The sequence below is a fragment of the Thamnophis sirtalis genome, unplaced genomic scaffold, assembly GCF_051295495.1.
Source record: "Thamnophis sirtalis isolate CommonGarterSnake01/CBP01778 unplaced genomic scaffold, rThaSir2_p1.2 scaffold_4, whole genome shotgun sequence".
Classification (NCBI taxonomy): domain Eukaryota; kingdom Metazoa; phylum Chordata; class Lepidosauria; order Squamata; family Natricidae; genus Thamnophis; species Thamnophis sirtalis.
Genome location: NW_028261384.1, coordinates 124,401,709 through 124,420,389, shown reverse-complemented (window position 1 = coordinate 124,420,389; position 18,681 = coordinate 124,401,709). Strand labels below are relative to the sequence as shown.

The window sequence follows — 18,681 nt, the reverse complement described above, 5'->3', positions numbered from 1 at the left end:
CTGTGACAAGGACCCATTGGTCCATGAATGGACAGACATAAATGGTGCACAACACACAGTTGTTCAAAGGCTCTCTCCTGGTCATGACTGCCACTTCCTTTCTGAGCAGAAACTGCAAATCCAAGATAACCTCCAGATTACACACATGGTTTGTCTCGGGCAGTGCAATTCCAACCATGATCAAAGGTGGTATTTCTCTGGGGACCAAGAAGCCCAGACCCAAAGTCCAGGGGTGGGTTCTGGCAGAGACTACTGCCAGTTCGCTGAGGGATGCATGTGGGCGCTTGATGTGCACTGCATGCACATGCGCATTACAACAAACATTTCTCTGCACAGAAGCAAAAAACAAGATGGCGGCGCCTATGGTGCTGCTGGGAAAACCAGTTAGGGAGTGTGGCAGGCCTGGGTTGCCACCAATTCCAGTGACCCAGGCTGCGAAGCTACAACCGGTTCAGCTGAATCAGTCCGAACCAGTAGGAACTCACCACTGCCAAAGTCACTCTGGCTTGCCAGTGTTCAGTTTTAATTTGCTGCTCCCCATCTAGACTCAGACATCGAGAAAGAATGGTTGCAGCATCGCTTAACTCACACGGGCAGAGACTCGAATAAATACTTAAATATGGCTTGATTGATGCAGAACAGAGCAGAATTGTGACCTCTTGTGACCTGGACAGAGTGTACAGCTGAGTACCATCGTCATGTTAATATTTTGTCACATGGTGGCGGATGATCTCATCCAGCAGCTTCATGCCACCATCATAGCAGAAGTGGTATTCAGCAGGTTCTGACCAGTTCTGGAGAACCGGTAGCGGAAATTTTGAGTAGTTCAGACAACTGGTAAATACTACCTCTGGCTGGCCCTGCCCCCACCTATTTTCTGCATCAGAGTTCCAGTTGATTGGGAGGAAATGAAGATTATGCAGTAACCTTCCCTGGAGTAAGGAGGGAATGGGGATTTCGCAGTATTCTTCCCCTGGAGTGGGGAGGGAATAGGGATTTCGCAGTATTCTTCCCCTGGAGTGGAGAGTGAATGGGGATTTTGCAGTATCCTTCCCCTGGAGTGGGGAGGGAATGGGGATTTTGCAGTATTCTTCCCCTGGAGTGGGGAGGGAATAGGGATTTCTCAGTATTCTTCCCCTGGAGTGGAGAGTGAATGGGGATTTTGTAGTATCCTTCCCCTGGAGTGGGGAGGGAATGGGGATTTTACAGTATCCATCTCCTGGAGTGGGGAGGGAATGGGGATTTCGCAGTATTCTTCCCCTGGAGTGGGGAGGGAATAGGGATTTCTCAGTATTCTTCCCCTGGAGTGGAGAGTGAATGGGGATTTTGTAGTATCCTTCCCCTGGAGTGGGAAGTGAATGGGCATTTTGCAGTATTCTTCCCCTGGAGTGGGGAGGGAATGGGGATTTCACAGTAATCTTCTCCTGGAGTGGGGAGGGAATGGGCATTTTGCAGTATTCTTCCCCTGGAGTGGGGAGGGAATGGGGATTTCGCAGTATTCTTCCCCTGGAGTGGGGAGGGAATAGGGATTTCTCAGTATTCTTCCCCTGGAGTGGAGAGTGAATGGGGATTTTGTAGTATCCTTCCCCTGGAGTGGGAAGTGAATGGGCATTTTGCAGTATTCTTCCCCTGGAGTGGGGAGGGAATGGGGATTTCGCAGTAATCTTCTCCTGGAGTGGGGAGGGAATGGGCATTTTGCAGTATTCTTCCCCTGGAGTGGGGAGGGAATGGGGATTTTGCAGTATTCTTCCCCTGGAGTGGGGAGGGAATAGGGATTTCGCAGTATTCTTTCCCTGGAGTGGAGAGTGAATGGGGATTTCGCAGTATCCTTCCCCTGCCACCAAGCCATGCCTACCAAGCCCAACCACGGCCACCACACCACGCCCACCAAGCCATGCCCACAGAAACTGTAGTAAAAATTTTTGAATCCCACCACTGCATCATAGCATTTGTACAAAAAAACCTGTCTCGTCCATTTTTTAAAAAATATGACTGTCTTCTACGTTTGCTAACAATTGCATCAGTGGAGCTTTGAGCATCAGTGGGAACTTTGTAATTTAAATTGGAATACTAAATTATTCACATCGGTCTTAGAATCTCAGTTTTGTGCCTATTTGAAGTGCAGGTTACTAGTAAGTGCCCAGTTTTTATTATCTCTTTTTAAAAAACTAAAATCCTGTGAATTATAAATTCTGAATTCTGGCCATGTTCAGATTTTGCAAAAACAAAAATTTCTTAGATCTCCAGGGACTAATGGACTTGAGGGAAAGTTATTATTTTGCCCTATAATTAAGAAAATCACTATGTTGCATTTTCTAATCTTTGGAGCTATCAAACTTGTAGAAAGATTACTAGGCAGAAATTAGACAGCTACACTTTGCAAAGACACCTGATATTTCCCATTTGATACAAAGGTTAGTTGTAACAAGCCAGGCACAGTCCGTGGAAATTGTAATAATTCCTCCTTTTTCTTTTAACCATCTTCATGCTTTTGCACAGAGATTTCCTCTTAGGTCTTGTTAATAAATGCTGCTTGCATTGATCACAGCTATTTTTATGTCAGTTATGTATTTGCCAAGATGGGGCAATAGATCAAAAATGTTGGCAGTTCAATCCTTTTTTCTTCTTCCTTTTTAAAAATATCAGTGAGAGTTTCAAATCCATTTGCCGCCAGCCCTCTAAAGATCCAGAAGAACAACGTGGCAATAAAGATGATGTGATACTTGGGGCATTTATTTCAATCGTTTTTAGCGATTTAAGTTTAGTAAATTTCATAAATAAGCCAAACACATCCAAAAGAGGAGTGTAAGTACATCTTTCTTCTTTGTATTAATGCATGATATGTTTAAAGAAATTGGATAAAATCAAAGAAAGAAGCAAAAAATTCTGGTTCAGAGGCTGTAGCATTGAGTGGTTTTATCCATTTTAAGGCTTTCAGAAAAGTGATGTTTAGCTATTCATCATAATATACAAGTATGGGATCTGCTCATAATTATTGTTGTTAGTTGCAAAGTCATGTCCAATCCATTGCGACCCCATGGACAATGTTCCTCCAAGCCTTCCTGTCCTCTACCAGCCTCTGGAATCCATTTAAGTACACGCTTACTGCTTCAGTGACTCCATCCAGCCACCTCATTCTTTGTCGTCCCCTTCTTCTTTTGCCCTCAATCTTTCCCAGCATGAGGCTCTTCTCCAGTGAGTCCTTCCTTCTCATTTGGGGGCCAAAGTATTTGAGTTTCATCTTCAGGATCTGGCCTTCTAAAGAGCAACCCTTCTAAAGGGCTGATCTCCTCTAGGACTGACCGGTTTGATTACCTTGCAGTCCAAGGGACTCGCAGGAGTCTTCTCCAGCACCAGAGTTCAAAGGCCTCAATTCTTTGGCGCTCAGCCTTCCTTATGGTCCAAATTTCACAGACATACATTGCAACTGGGACAAAACCATAACCTTGACTATACACACTTTTGTTGTCAGGATGATGTCTCTGCATTTTAGTATGTTGGCCAGATTTGCCATAGCTTTCCTCCCCAGGGGCAAGTGTCTTTTAATTTCTAAATATTCCATTCCAAATGATTTGAAAAGTTGCTACCTTTTTATGAAATTGATATTAACTACATGATTAACAGCAAATGTGTTATTTTGCTTCTATGTGTTCTAACAAAGAGTAAAACTGATTTATCTTGGTTTTTCATATATATTAAGAATCTAAAGGATAGAAGTTAGCAAGTGACAAAGTGTGTTGTTGGTACATTCTTGTGATGGAAAAGGAACGAGATTAAATGACTGTCCATTCAGGCAGAAGAATTCTTGCTCATTTTCAAAGGGTGGATATGCATGGTTCTCCTCTGTTGTTATTTGATATTGTGAGCATCATGTGAAAAGGACAAAGTTTCTTTAAGTAAAAATCTAAATACCGCTGCAAATTGCTGAAATTGCATACATTATTTATACTTGGTTTGCTTCTTTTTCTGGCATAATGATGTGCATTTATGCATTCCGATTTCAGAATGATCAGCAAAGACTACCAACATATTCTTTCCCTGTATTTTGCCATTCATGAGATCAACAAGAACATTAAGCTGTTACCCAACACTACTCTAGAAGTGGAGATTTTTGAGCATAGTTTTGTAATAAATTTTGCCATTCGGAACATTCTAAAATTTCTTTTTTTAAAGCAAGGGAATGCCTTGAACTACAATTGTGTCAGAAGGATGAAAAGCAAGCTCTGGGATGTCATTGGTGGCCTCACATCTCACAGCTCTATCCACATAGCTCACATTTTGAACATCTACAAAATTCCACAGGTAGGAGAACTTTTCCACAGGACAGCTTGTGAAATGATCAGTCTCAGTGAATTAAACTAAACTTCTTGTGCTATCTTGAACAGTTATTTTAATGTTTTAATTTAAAAAAAATGAAATCAACTTCAGGGGGAAAAATACAAAAATCTACATAAAGCAGAGGATAGAAACCCTTAGACATTTTGGATTCTAAGCTCAGGAAACTTCCCTAGGGTTGATGAAGGAATAAATTGTGTGTCAAGTCAAAATATTTTTAAGATACCAGGTTGCGTAGAAGAAATGATGACAGAATGAGAAAGTATAATGAAGAAATGATAAATGAATTAGTAATACAAACAAAATGGCCATTTATTAAAAAAATGTTTAGAAAGCACCATATTGGATATACAGTAGATGGGTGATGGAATTATGTTAAAAATATTAAATATTATTTTTTGCATCTTGTTCTTCTCTGGAGTAGTCATTCAGTATATAAGGTACCATATTTGGACTTGTTTGATAAGACACCTGACCTTAACTCTTTCACCTAAGGAAGAGCTATTTCTCCCCAATTATTACATAACGCTAATGTCCAAGCTACCCAGAGTCACTAGATATGAAATGGTAGGAAATAAATTTCAATAGATAGACAGATGATTGATTGATTGATAGATAGATAGATAGATAGATAGATAGATAGATAGATAGATAGATAGATAGATAGATAGATAGATATTTGAAGTTGTGAAGGATGACGGACATTTGTTGCTAAATCTCAATTATCTTCAGTTAATTGAGGAGTCAGGTGAACAGGAATGATGGAAACTAAGGTCTAAAACTTTTCCTTGTTCTGAAGAGAAACATACATTTTGAAGTGCTCCTCTTAGGAAGGTTGTGATCTGGTTCTTCCATTTAAAGCTTGATGGAAATTTTTGGGATTTTTCTAATTTAATCATAATCTTTTTTTCACATTTTTTAAAAAATTTTGTTACAAACTTCAAAATCTCAATCATAATCTTATAGTAGCATTCAAAATTCTGCCGAAGATGGAAAAGATCCATGTTCTTCAGAAAAGGATTCTCAATTTAAATTTTCATGCATGTTTCTTCCAAACAGCTCAGTTATGGCTCATTGGACCCAGCCCTGAGTGATAAAATGCAGTTCCCGTCCTACTTCAGCCTGGTTCCCAATGAACATGTACAATATGTTCATTTACTGAAGCATTTTGGATGGAACTGGATTGGTTTTTTAATATCAGACGATGAAAGTGGGGAAGCTTTTCTTCGAAATCTCCAACCAAAGCTCTTGAAGAATGATGTTTGCATTGCTTTGAGGGAATTGATCCCAGTCATCAAAACTCTCAAATTAGGTGAAGAATTTTTTGACCGACTACAAGACATAGCGTTTGCTATTTTATTGTCTACAACGAATATGTTCCTTCTTTCTGGAGATGTGCAATCCATGGTCAGTTTACAGATGATTCTACGAGTGACTGAATCAATGAATTGGCCAATAGATCGCAGAGTGTGGGTTATAACTTCTCAGTTCGATATCACTGCTGTTTACTTGGCGCAGAACAGATTTCCTGCACAATTCATGAATGGTTCCTTATTTTTCTCACTGCACACAAACACGGTCCCAAGATTTCAGGAGTTTTTTGAAAAAATGAACCCTTATTTTGATACCTTTCCTATTCTTGATTGGTTCTAGGCAACTGCATTTCATTGCGCCATACCTCCCTATAACAAAGGAAGAAGACACTGCACCGGGAAAGAAGAATTGGGGAAACTCCATGGCTCTTTGTTTGAAATGAGCATGTCTGGAGAGAGCTACAATATCTACAATGGGGTGCATTCTGCAGCACATGCCCTGCATGCCATGTATTCCACAAGAGGAAATTCAGCTTTTCTGAGAAACTGGAATAGAGAAACTCTCTGGGATGTCCAGCCATGGCAGGTAGGCTATTTCTCTTCTCTCTCTTAACCCTGTTTAAGGACCGAAGAAGATCAGGTGGAAGCAGCAATATGAAGCCTTTGCAATTGGTCAATTGATCGACCAATCATTTGCTATCAGGTCAATGCTGACTCTTAGGAATCACCAAGAACAATTTCTCTCCATGATGACTTGTTTAAATAGCAATAGCAATATATAGCAATAGCAGTAGACTTATATACCGCTTCATAGGCCTTTCAGGCCTCTCTAAGCGGTTTACAGAGAGTCAGCATATTGCCCCCAACAATCTGGGTCCTCATTTTACCCACCTCGGAAGGATGGAAGGCTGAGTCAACCCTGAGCCGGTGAGATTTGAACCGCTGACCTGCTGATCTAGCAGTAGCCTGCAGTGCTGCATTTAACCACTGCGCCACCTTGGCTCTTAAAGATGTTCCGGTCTACACAATGGTACACTCTTTGCCAACATAACTCTAAAAGTATGTGGGAAGATAGAGCCAAGAGATGCTGCCTAGAGAACAGGCAGATAGAGACAATTCCCTCTCTATCAAGTTTCCAGTCTAAAGACTTAAGGAGGGTTAACAACTTCTCTAAATGTATTCCATAATTCTGTTGCTTCTCTATCAATGAAGTTTAGGACTTTAAAGCAATCCCTGAAATTCTACTTGAAAATGGTGGGTATATACCAGTAGTGGGTTTCAAATTTTTTTAGAACCTCTTCTGTAGGTGTGGCCTGCTTTGTGGGAGTGGCTTGCCAGCCATGTGACCGAGTGAAAGTGGCTTGGCAGTCATGTGACTGGGCATGGCCAACTTGTAAAATGTGGTGAAACTCACTTAACAATGCTCTTGCTTAGCAACCAAAATGTTGGCTCCGAAACGCTGGCATTTGAAGCATGCAAGTCTTAAAGCCCTTGCACCCCAACCCTTTAGAAAAAAAAACCCAAGGATGTTCAAACTTGACTGCTTTAAGACTTGTGGACTTCAACTCGCAGAATTCCTCCTCCAGTCATGTTGGCTCAGGAACTCTGGCATTGAAGTGTGCAAGTCTTAAAGCTGTCAAGTTACAAGACCCTTGCTTCCCTAACACTTTAGGGAAAAAAAACCCAGGTGTGTTCAAACTTGACAGCTTTAAGACTTTAAGGTTTAGATAGGACTCTTAGAGGGGGGGGCGGCAATTGGTGAGCCAGCCAATCAGTGAGCGGCGGGCAGAGCAAGCGTGGTGCGGACAAGAGGGGAGGGAGCTGGAACCGGTTCTAAACAGCATGGTAGATTTGTGGAACCTCTTCTATAGAAGAGGTTAGAACTGGCAGGAATCCACCATGCTGGAGATCAAGGATCTCCACTTCACTAAGGGAATACAGTATTAACTCATCTTTTAGTTTCTGATCTAATCTTGTTTATATTCCTCCCTCAATCCAGCTTCCTCACTTTCTTAGACACATCCATTTTAATAACAGTGCAGGTGATGAAATTTTTTTTGATGACAAGGGAAACTTTGACCCCGGATACGATATCCAGAACCTGGTAACATTCCATAATAATTCCTTCCAAAGAGTCCAAATTGGAAGAATGGACGCCAGAGCCCCTGATGGGAAAAAGTTCATCATTAAGGAAGATGCCATTCATTGGCATCACAAATTTGAGAAGGTGGGACATTTGTGTATATTTTAATATGGCAGAATTGCACCTTTTGGAGGAAAACATTTTTGTTTCTTGATTAGAAAATCCACAAGTGAAGAGTATTTTTTTTTTACTGTTTTATTTGTTTTATTTATATCACTTTCCATTTCTGTCAGAGTGAATGATTTTGGGTATCCACATATTTGTTATTATATTCATCACAATAATAATAATATAAATATATATTAATATTATAGCAATAATACCTAACATCTTCATCAGCAAATAAATTCTCTCCACATTAACTTTTCCTTTTTTAATATCTCCTCATTTCTATCTTCTGTTTTTATTGTCCAACCATGGATAAAATACATTCCACAAAATATTCAGTTTCTTCTTTGTCCTTAACCATAAGCATTAATCTGTCCATTTCTGTGTATTCTAGTATTTTCTTAATTACATTCCCATCTGACAGAGTTTCATTGTTTTTCCATTGTTGGGCAAATACAATTCTGGCATAATTTTTCTTACCAAGAAATCAGTAATCATAAAAGTAATTTTGTCACATTATTTATTAAAAACATTCTCAAATTTAAAAAAAACAACACACAAATCTGTCTGCAATTAGTGAATGCAAAACCAGATATACAGTCCTTTTATCATATTTTTTCTGGTAGAATGCCCAACAAAAATATCTCTAGTTTCAATTTTATATGCTGCTTTATCATTTTTTCCAGCCAAGGGTGTATTTTCATCCAATATTTTTTAGCTTTTGGGCATGTCTAGCACATATGATATTTATTTATTTATTTATTTATTTATTTATTTATTTATTCATTCATTCATTCATTCATTCATTCATTCATTCATTCATTCATTCATTCATTCATTTATTTATTTATTTATTTATTTATTTATTTATTTATTTATTTAACTTATATACTGCTTCATAGGGCTTTCAGCCATCTCTAAGCGGTTTACAATTTTTTTTAGCAAATTGAGTCAGCAACTTGCCCCCATAGTCCGGGTCCTCATTTCACCCACCTCAGAAGGATGGAAGGCTGAGTCGACCTTGAGCCGGTGAGATTTGAACTGCTGAACTGCAGATCACAGTCAGCTAAAGTGGCCTGCAGTACTGCACCCTAACCACTGTGCCACCTCGGCTCCTAGTATGAACCCAATGGTTGATTACATTTCCAGCATTTGGAAGATCTATCTTTATACATTTTAGCCAATATTGCCAGTGCAAAATGCCATCTATAAAACATTTTATACAATTTTTCTTTATATGCAGTTGACATAGTCAAACATTTTTATCCCATAGCTTCTGCCATTTATCTAATTCTATTGCATAGCCAAGTTTTTAACCCAGTGAAGAGTATTGATTACGTCCTGGAATCTTAGGATTTGGGGAATATTTGCATTTTTCTTTTGGAAGATATTTATCAGAAGATATTTGTTTAATGTAGTTTTGGAATTTATATGACATAAGAATGCAATATTTGGGCATGAATATGTAAAAGAACAATGTAAAACAAAAATTCATACTGTAAAGGGAATAAAATATCAGTAAAATAAGAGAGATCTTATAATTGTCATAACATTTAAATTTCATTAATTCCTGGATTATAAAATTAATGAAATGTATAAAATAAGATTCATTATGCCATTCTTCCTGAATCATTTCAGTAATTCTTAACAGGTTATTGAAAAATCAATAAAAGCGCTGAACATGAATAATAGTAGTAATCTCACAGCCAATTGTTATTCCGAAAACACATTCAAGAATCTTGTAAAAACGATGAGCCTGGACATGGTTTGAGGAAAATGTATGATGCATCCCATAAGGGTTTGCATTAAACTTCAAACATTTCAGACAAACATGTCTATATTCAGATTTCTTGAGCTCAAAAAAAGATTTCTCACTCCCTGAACTTCGTAAACTAATACACTACAAATAAGGTTATGTATTTCCAAAAACTATTATTAAATTCCACAAAAATTTCATTTTTTTCCTAGGTACCTCCTCATTCCAGATGTGTTGAGAGCTGCCACCAGGGATTCATGAAAGTCGTTCAAGAAGGGGCACAAATTTGTTGCTACACTTGCACCAAATGCTCCGAAGGAAGAATTTCTATCCAAATTGGCAAGTAAAAAAAAAAATTATACGGTGGGGGAATAGATTTTGCTATTCTACCCTGGGTGGGACCAGGAGGTATGCTGGAATAGTTTATTGCTAAGGATTAGCACTACTATGTAAGTGGAATGGGGTATGTGAATATTTTCAACAGAAATGATTTCTCTAAATAAAATTTGCAAAATGTTCCAAATGGTTGGAAATGATAAAAACCTTCTCCATGTATTTCAGATGCAGACCAATGTGAGAGGTGCCCAGAAGATCAGTATGCAAATGCAAGAAGAGAGCAGTGTCTTCCCAAAACTTTCAGTTATTTATCCTACAGTGAATCCTTGGGAGTTACACTGACTTCCTTGACTCTTTTCTTTTCAGGAATTCTCATTTTAGTGGCAGTGACTTTCATTCTGCACTGGGACACCCCCATTGTCAAAGCCAACAACAGGAACATCACATGCATCCTTCTTTCCTCTCTCCTCCTTTGTTTTCTCTGCTCACTGCTATTTATTGGCTGGCCAGGGGAGGTGACTTGCTTTCTCAGGCAAACAATATTTGGCACAGTTTTCTCCATTTCTGTCTCCTGCATCTTGGCCAAAACCATCATGGTGGTTCTGGCCTTCATGGCCTCTAAGCCAGGAAACCAGATGAGGAAGTGGTTAGGAAGAAGACTGGCAGGATCCATCATTGTCATCCGCTCCTTCATTCAAGTTGATATATGTGTAGTGTGGTGGACCACATTTCCTCCCTTCCCTGAGTTTGACATGCAATCCCAGATGGATAAGATCATTGTGCAATGTAACGAAGGTGCTGATTTCATGTTTTATATCGTGCTGAGCTATTTGGGACTTCTGGCCAGTGTCAGTTTCACCGTGGCTTTTTTTGCCAGGAAATTGCCAGATACCTTTAATGAAGCCAAACTGATCACCTTCAGTATGCTTGTGTTTTGCAGCGTTTGGGTGTCCTTCATCCCAGCTTATCTTAGCACCAAAGGGAAATATATGGTGGCTGTGGAGATCTTCTCCATCTTGGCCTCTACTGCAGGTCTACTGGGTTGCATCTTTCTCCCCAAGTGCTACATTATTCTCCTGAAGCCACATCTAAACACAAAAGAACATTTGTCCAAGAGAATGGTTTAATTTCTATATGCACATAGCATCAGACAGCATTTTCCTGAATCATCCGAAGGGGAAATCTGAAGAATTCAATGTGGCAGCTACAACTATGAAATAAAAACTTTTATGCCTTTACTGTGTGCTTCATATGTGTGGTACATTTTATAAAGTACAGGACTTTGAACGCTCACTCACAACTTCTATCTTCGTCTTTAAAAAGCAAATAAATGAGTAAATGCCTCTGCTGGTGATTAAACGTCATTGAAAGCACACTATTCAATTGTTCCTCTTTTAATGTTGAAATGGATATACCACTACATTCCATGTCTGCAACATTTGATTATTGCTTTATTATTTCACCAGACATTTTCCTTAAAGAGCCTAAACTCTAGACCCGGGATGGCAAACCTATGGCACGTGTGTTACAGGTGGCATGTGGAGCCATTTGTCAGGGGACATGAGGCATTGCCCTGTCAGCTGGCCAGCGTGCATGTGTGTGCTGGCCAGCTAAATTCAGCCTTTTTAAAAGCCATTTTTTCCATCCCCAGGCTCCAGAGGATTATAGGAGCCTGGGGAGGGTGAAAAGATCCTTTCCCCAGAGACCCTCTGGGGGCTTCAGGAGCTTCCCTGAAGTCCCCAGAATGCAAAAAACCAGCCCTATAGGCAAACCAGAAGTTCAGGAACAGACTTCCGGTTTGCTTGTAGGGTCGTTTAAGCCCTCCAGAGATTTCAGGGACCTTTAGGAGGATTCCGTGAAGCTTCTGGAGGACTAAAAGTGACCCTATGAGCAAATCGGAAGTCACTTCCAAGTCCTTGAAGCCTCTGAAAGGCTTCCGTGGGGCGGGGGAGGCTGTTTTCGCCCTCCCCAGGTTCCTATAAAGCCTCTGGAGCCTGAGGAAGGTGAAAAAAGCATGCAAAAAATGGGGGGGGGGTTGCGCTTCATGTGCGCATGCATAGGGTGTGTGTCGCACATTGCATTATGGGTGCATCACACCCACGCATGACCACACTGCGCATCCCCCCTTTTGGCACACAAGCCAAAAACGTTTTGCCATTGCTGCTCTAGATCTTCCCAGGAATTTATATACAATTGCTTTATTTAATTCCTAGAAACATAAAATAAAATCCAAAATTATTTTGATTTGGTCATTTCCTGTTTCCTTCCTGCTGAGCCTGCAAGTCCAATCTTCCTTCTTTGCTTCTCAGTGTTCTTCCTCACATGGTGTCAACAAAGTCTTTTACAGTTCCTGCAGCAGAGGTAGTATTCAGCAGGCTCTTACCACTTTTGGAGAACCAGTAGTGGAAATTTTGAGTAGTTTGGAGAACCAGTAAATACCACCTCTGACTCCATCTATTCTCTGCCACCCGAGTCCCACCTCATCAGGAGTGAGTGGAGATTTTACAGTATCGTTCCCCTGCCATGCCCACCAAGCTATGCCACATAGCCATGTCCACAAAACCAGTAGTAATTTTTTTTTAATCCCACTACTGTCCTGCAGGCTTTCTCGGGAGAAGCAGTTGGCCAGAACACAAGTCTTTTTGGTTTCCTCTTTGCTCAAGAAACTTCACAGAATCAGGTAAACCACCTTATCACGATTCCAACTTTGGAAGCATCTATGCTAACATAACTGTTCTTTGGGCAATTCCTGTAAGACATTATTTGTCCTATAGTAATCAAAACAACTATGTTTCACCTCTCTGAAACATGGTGGCAGGAAGTGGCTATGCTTAGTTTAAGGAAAAGAAGACTAGGGGAGACATGATAGCCGTGATCCAATATCTCAGGGGCTGCCACAAAGAAGAGGGAGTCAAACTATTCTCCAAGCACCTGAGGGTAGAACAAGAAGCAATGGGTGGGAACTAATCAAGGAGAGATCCAATCTAGAACTAAGGAGAAATTTCCTGACAGAACAATTAATCAGCGGAATGACTTGCCTCTGAAAGTTGTGGCTGAAGTTCTTTAACCAGAGATTGGATGACCATTTGTCTGAAATGGTATAAGTTGTTTTTTTTTGCTTGAGCAGGGGGTTCAACTGGAAGACCTCCAAGGTCCTTTCCAATCTTGTTATTCTATTACTCTGTTATTATTCTGTGCTTGAATTCAGATATGTAAGATGATTCCAACATGAATTTACATCAGAGGGGGAACTGTAGAATCTTCTTACTCAACGTTGGCAAAATGCCAAAGGAATTGATAGTGCTTCTATTGACTTCATCATGAAGTTGACTCTTTGGATTGACCAAATGATGGGATACCAAATGAAAAGATTAGCTGGGAGATAGGAACACTGACAATTCACATACTGTATGTTCATGGAGGTTGTTTTACTTGGAGGAACCCTTTAGGTAAGTCTCCAGTTCAAAATTAAAGTTTAATTTTGTTCCTGCTAAAATTAGAATTCATTTGCTTGAACATGTGTGTCTGAATATATCTCTTCGCATGTCACCATGCTAATATTTGTAGGATGGGAAATGAGTTCTCAAAAATTTAAAGTTGCTCATACTCTGATCTGTGAAATATTTTGAGGAAGCAGGAGTCGGCTGCTGGAGATTTGCAGGGGTTCAGGAAAACCTCTAGCTAAGATTCTGTGTTTGGAGAACTCCCAAATCCAACTCCTGGCTGGCCCTGCCCACCTCACCCCATCCCTCCCAGGAGTCCCCATGCGGTCTGTTTTGGATGCAGGTAAGTGCAGGGTGTACATGGGGGCTCAGGGAAGGTGAAAAAATGGGCCTACGGGAAGTTAAGGAAGGCTGGAGATGGGCCCATTGCTGGCCTCCGGAGCGCCTCTGAAGCTCGGGGAAGCCATTTTTGCCCTCATGGAGGCTCGCAATCCGCCCCCCCCCGCCATGGTGCAGGAGGCCAACTAGGCCACGCCCACCATGGTCATGCCTACCCAGCAACCGGGCAGAGAATCCTTTGCTAAAAATTTTGAAGCCCACCCCTTTGAGGAAGTAATGGGGATAAGGCTCTGATAGTGTAAAAAGGCATTGAAAAGTCACAGTCACAGAGTATTAGGCATAAGCCATCTACTTCGCCAAAGCCCTTTTTCAGTGTGCCTGTATGTACGTGATGTATTTCTTTGTTGCCTCAATCATAAAAAAAACTGAACAAATTCAAGTATGTATACAGAAATTAGTTTAGTAAAATAGTGAAATATAAAACGAATAGATAATTAGAATAGAATAAATAGAGTTGGAAGGGACCTTGGAGGTCTTCTAGTCTAACCCCCTTCTCAGGCAGAAAACCTTATACCACTTCAGACAAATGGTTATCTAACCTCTTTTTTAAAACTTCCAGTGTTGGAGCATTTACAACTTCTGGAGGCAAGTTGTTCCACTGATTAATTGTTCTAACCGTCAGGAAATTTCTCCTCAGTTCTAAATTCTAAATCTAAAACTAAATTGATCAGTTTCCACCCATTGCTTTGGAGAATAGCTTGGATCCCTCTTCTTTATGGTAGCCCCTAAGATAAGGAAGACTGCTATCATGTCTCTCCTAGTCCTTCTTTTAATTAAACTAGACATACCCAATTCCTTCCAGTCCCCTAATCATCTTTGTTGCTGTCTTTGCACTCTTTCTAGAGTCTCAACATCTTTTTTTACATCATGGCAACCATAGGATTCTCCACAATTCTCCACAGATTACTAATAACCATATAGCACAATGATAAAAGGGCTTTACAAGACCCAATCTTGCTCCTCCAACAACAAAACAATAGTTACCGTATTTTTCAGAGAATAAACACATCTTTTTTCCTCAAAAAAGATGGTAAAAATCTGGGTGCGTCTTATACACTGAATACAGCATATATATTGTTTTGCCTCCCGAAGCTTCACCCCTTCACCAAAATGGCTGTGCATACCCTTATGGAGGCTCTCAGAAAGCTCTTGGGGTCTTCCCAGCCCCCAGCAGCACTCTATAAGCCTCCATAAGGCTATGCATGCAATTTTTTTGGATAAAAAATGTGCCTGCTTTCATGAAAAATGGGGTGTTTTGCTCATTTTTTGGGGCCCACGCCCCAAAGAGCAGTCTGCAAGACCCCCTAAGGCTATTCATGCCTTTTTTTAAAAAAATGGACCCGTTTCCGTGAAAAACAGGCTATTTTGGGGAGGTTTGATGAGTGCAAACACTTTTTTCCCCTTTTGGAAAGTTCTTTAACTGATTGATGACAATTACATTGATCAAGTGCTGTGCCAGCAGAAACACCTACCTATCTACTGCATTTCTCTCTCTATTTCTCTCTCTCTATCCCTCTATCTACCTACCTACCAACACAAACACACACACACACACACACACACACACACACACACTCCCTACCTACTGTATTTCTCTATCCCTTTATCTACCTACCTACATAACTACTCTCCCTACCTATCTACTATTTCTCTCTCTCTGTCTCTCTATTTCTCTCTCTCTATCCCTTTAACTACCTACCTACGAAGCTACCTACTCTCTCTCCCTACCTATCTACTGTATTTCTCTCTCTCTCTTTCCATTTTTCTCTCTCTATCCCTCTACCTATCTACACACACACTCTCTCTCTATTTTATATATATAAAAAAACATATATATATGTTTTATATATATTCCTTTATCTACCTACCTAACTACTCTCTCGTTCCTTACCTACCTACTGTATTTTTCTCTCTTTCTCTCCCTGTCTATCCCTCTATCTACCTACTTAATTTTTTAAAATTTGCCTCTTCAAAACCTTGGTGCGTCTTATACTCCGGTGCATCTTATACTCCGAAAAATATGGTATGTATGGCTATGGTCCAAACAAGCTGGATATTTAATGGAAAACCATATTTAACAGCATAGCGATTCTGGCTTTTAAGCAAGAATGCTGTTTCCTCAACACATAATTGAAGACATGAATCCTTTTGGAAAATCTTGATCACCATTACTAGAGGTTTTTTTTTTAAAGAATCACTATAACAATTGTGATTTAGCTATCAAAGTCTGAGTTTTATTATGTCATTGCATACACAAAGAATACAGATATGAATGGAATCAATTTCATGATTAGGGTTGCCACAGTGAATATTTGAATTGAACAATGGATGCTTAGGCTGTATAATACATTGGATTTAATCATTGAACTGTCTTCCTTGTTATATTATATTTGTGTTGAAGTGTGGGTTCAAAAAATGATGTAGCACTTATGGAGAAAAATTCAGTCCATTAGGCCAGCAGTAGAAATAAGATGGAGAAGATCTCCACAGCTACCATACTACATCTTTGGTACTCAGATAGGCAGGAATGAAGGACACCCAAATGTTACAAAAACACAAGCATGCAAAAAGTGATTAGCTCGGCTTCATTAAAGATATCAGGCAATTTCCTTGCAAAGAAAGCCAGAGAAACTGGTAATGGCCACTAGCTCCCAGAAGCCCTGGACAATGTAGAGCATGAAATCTGAGACTTTGATACATTGCACAATAATCTCATCAATTTGTGAATGCATATCCAACTTTGGGAAGGGAGGAGACATGACCAACCATACCACACAGGTAACAGCTTGACTACAAATCAGAAGAAAGTGCTGGATCCTACCAATCTTTTTCCTAATCATTTCCTCATCTGGTTTCCTGGCTTAGTAGTCAGAAAAGATGGAATGATAGTGATGGATCTGGCCAAGAAACACGAAATGAGATTGAGAAAAGCAGTGAATAGAGAAGGCAAGGCAAGAGAGAGGGAAAAAGGGTGCTTGTGGTATTTTTACTTTTGGCTTTGACAATGGGGGTATCCCAGTGCAGACTGAAAGTCACTCCCGCTAAAATGAATATTGCCAAAACAAAAAGAATAAAGGAAATAAAAGTGATTCCCATATCTTCATCAAAGTATAAGTAGATGAAATATTTGGGAAAGAACTGGTTCTTTTTTGCATTAGAATAGTGATCTGCTAGGCATCTCTCAGGATAGAACAAGAAGCAATGGGTGGAAACTAATCAAGGAGATTAGTAACTTAGAACTGAGGAGAAATTTCCTGACAGTTAGAACAATTAATCAGTGGAACAGCTTGCTTCCAGAAGTTTTGAATGCCCCAACACTGGAAGATTTAAAAAAGATGTTAGATAACCATTTGTCTGAAGTGGTATAGGGTTTTCTGCCTGAGCAGGGTGTAAAAATGCTGTCTATTAGGTACAGCCACATAAAAATTGGACTTGATTGAATTGTGTCCTCTTTGGGTTTAGATCTGACATTATCAGACTTTAATGACTCAACAGAATTATCCAGATAACAAGCAATAGCACTTAGACTTGTATACCTCTTTACAGTGCTTTACAGCTCTCTCTAAATAGTTTACAGAGTCACCCTATTGCCCCAAAAATCTGGGTCCTCATTTTATCCACATTGGAAGGATGAAAGGCTGAGTCAACCTTGAGCCTAGTGAGATTTGAATAGCAATAGCAATAGCAAAAGCAGTTAGACTAATATACTGCTTCATAGGGCTTTCAGCCCTCTCTAAGCAGTTTACAGAGTCAGCATATCGCCCCCACAGTCTGGGTCCTCATTTCACCCACCTCGGAAGAATAGAAGGCTGAGTCAACCTTGAGCCGGTGAGATTAGAACCACTGAACTGCAGATAACAGTCAGCTGAAGTGGCCTGCAGTACTGCGCCCTAACCACTGCTCCACCTCGGCTCCTGAACTGCCAAATTGCAGGCAACCGGCAGAAGTAGCCTGCAGAACTGCACTCTAACCATTGCACTACCATGGCTCATAGAAGTCAGTGCCAAATCGGTGAAACCTTGCAAGGTTGGAAGTATCCTCTCTGGAAAGGTGCTTTGGGGGTTCACGAGAACTTTTTCTGTATCTGTAATTGACATACCCCTACAGTCGGAAAGAAACTCACTGAGTTCCAACTAGCTCCTTAACTTCCAGAAGAGAGTGTAAAACAGGGACATCAGTTGATACAAGCATTAAAAGTGTTTCAACAGCTGCAATGGTCTGTTAAGCCTTTGTAAAATTTCTTCTTATTCAATTTTTCAATGGAAAAGGCTTCCATTGAATACATCATGGGTGACTTCATTGCTTATCAGGTTGACTCCTAGAGTCAACTTAATTGGAGAGCAAATGGTCTAGTTAAATGGTACACTGTTTCCCTGAAAATAAGACCTCCCCGGATAATAAACCCAATCGGGCTTTTGAGCTTATGGATTAAAATAAAACCTCTCCTGAAAATAAGCCCTCCCTGAAAATTTTGAAACACAGCAGCAGCGATGAAGCGACCAAGCTTGCCGCCTCCTGCACCTCAAAAATAATAAGACCTCCCCAGAAATAAGGATAAGGGCTTATTTGGGGGGTTCAAAAGAAAATAAGACCCTGCCTTATTTTTGGGGAAACACAGTAGTCAGGATTGCCCACAACTGAAGTATATTCTTGGAGATTAACATGCTTCAGGGAGGTGCTGAGTTTATAATTCAAAAGTGAAAATTGATGTTTTTCATATTAAGGTTAAAATTCAATTGAACATCTGTTTGTGTGTGCCTTGCTGATTTTATAAAATGCTAAAATTTATAAGAGAGTAAAAGATATCTGAAAAGTGAAAGGGGGCTCACCACCAGATTCCTGAAAAAA

General features: G+C 40.1%; 1 protein-coding gene and 1 pseudogene across 3 annotated transcripts; both read left to right on the top strand.

Moving 5' to 3' along the window:
* The first annotated feature begins 4,005 nt into the window (after window positions 1-4,005).
* LOC148046379 (vomeronasal type-2 receptor 26-like) lies at window positions 4,006-6,405 on the top strand (annotated as a pseudogene). Its single transcript, XR_015696502.1, has 2 exons — window positions 4,006-4,302; window positions 5,395-6,405. The product of XR_015696502.1 is annotated as a vomeronasal type-2 receptor 26-like (transcript).
* Window positions 6,406-7,563: 1,158 nt separating this feature from the next.
* On the top strand, window positions 7,564-11,330 carry LOC106541347 (vomeronasal type-2 receptor 26). 2 transcript variants are annotated; one of them, XM_014056755.2, is made up of 3 exons: window positions 7,564-7,875; window positions 9,868-9,994; window positions 10,217-11,330. In XM_014056755.2, the coding sequence occupies exons 1-3, from the start codon at window positions 7,798-7,800 to the stop codon at window positions 11,116-11,118; spliced, it is 1,107 nt and encodes a 368-aa protein (XP_013912230.2). In that variant the 5' UTR covers window positions 7,564-7,797; the 3' UTR covers window positions 11,119-11,330. The 2 variants fall into 2 exon arrangements, with proteins under 2 accessions (XP_013912230.2, XP_087570234.1); XM_087714108.1 differs by lacking the exon at window positions 7,564-7,875 and adding an exon at window positions 8,843-8,928 and having other exon boundaries at window positions 10,217-11,329.
* Window positions 11,331-18,681: the final 7,351 nt, after the last annotated feature.

Coding starts and splice junctions, on each gene's coding strand:
- LOC106541347 (XM_014056755.2), top strand. CDS start 7,798: ATGGACGCCAGAGCCCCTGATGGGAAAAAGTTCATCATTAAGGAAGAT. Junction 7,876..9,867: donor GGCATCACAAATTTGAGAAG/GTGGGACATTTG, acceptor TTTTTTTCCTAG/GTACCTCCTCATTCCAGATG. Junction 9,995..10,216: donor AAGAATTTCTATCCAAATTG/GCAAGTAAAAAA, acceptor CATGTATTTCAG/ATGCAGACCAATGTGAGAGG.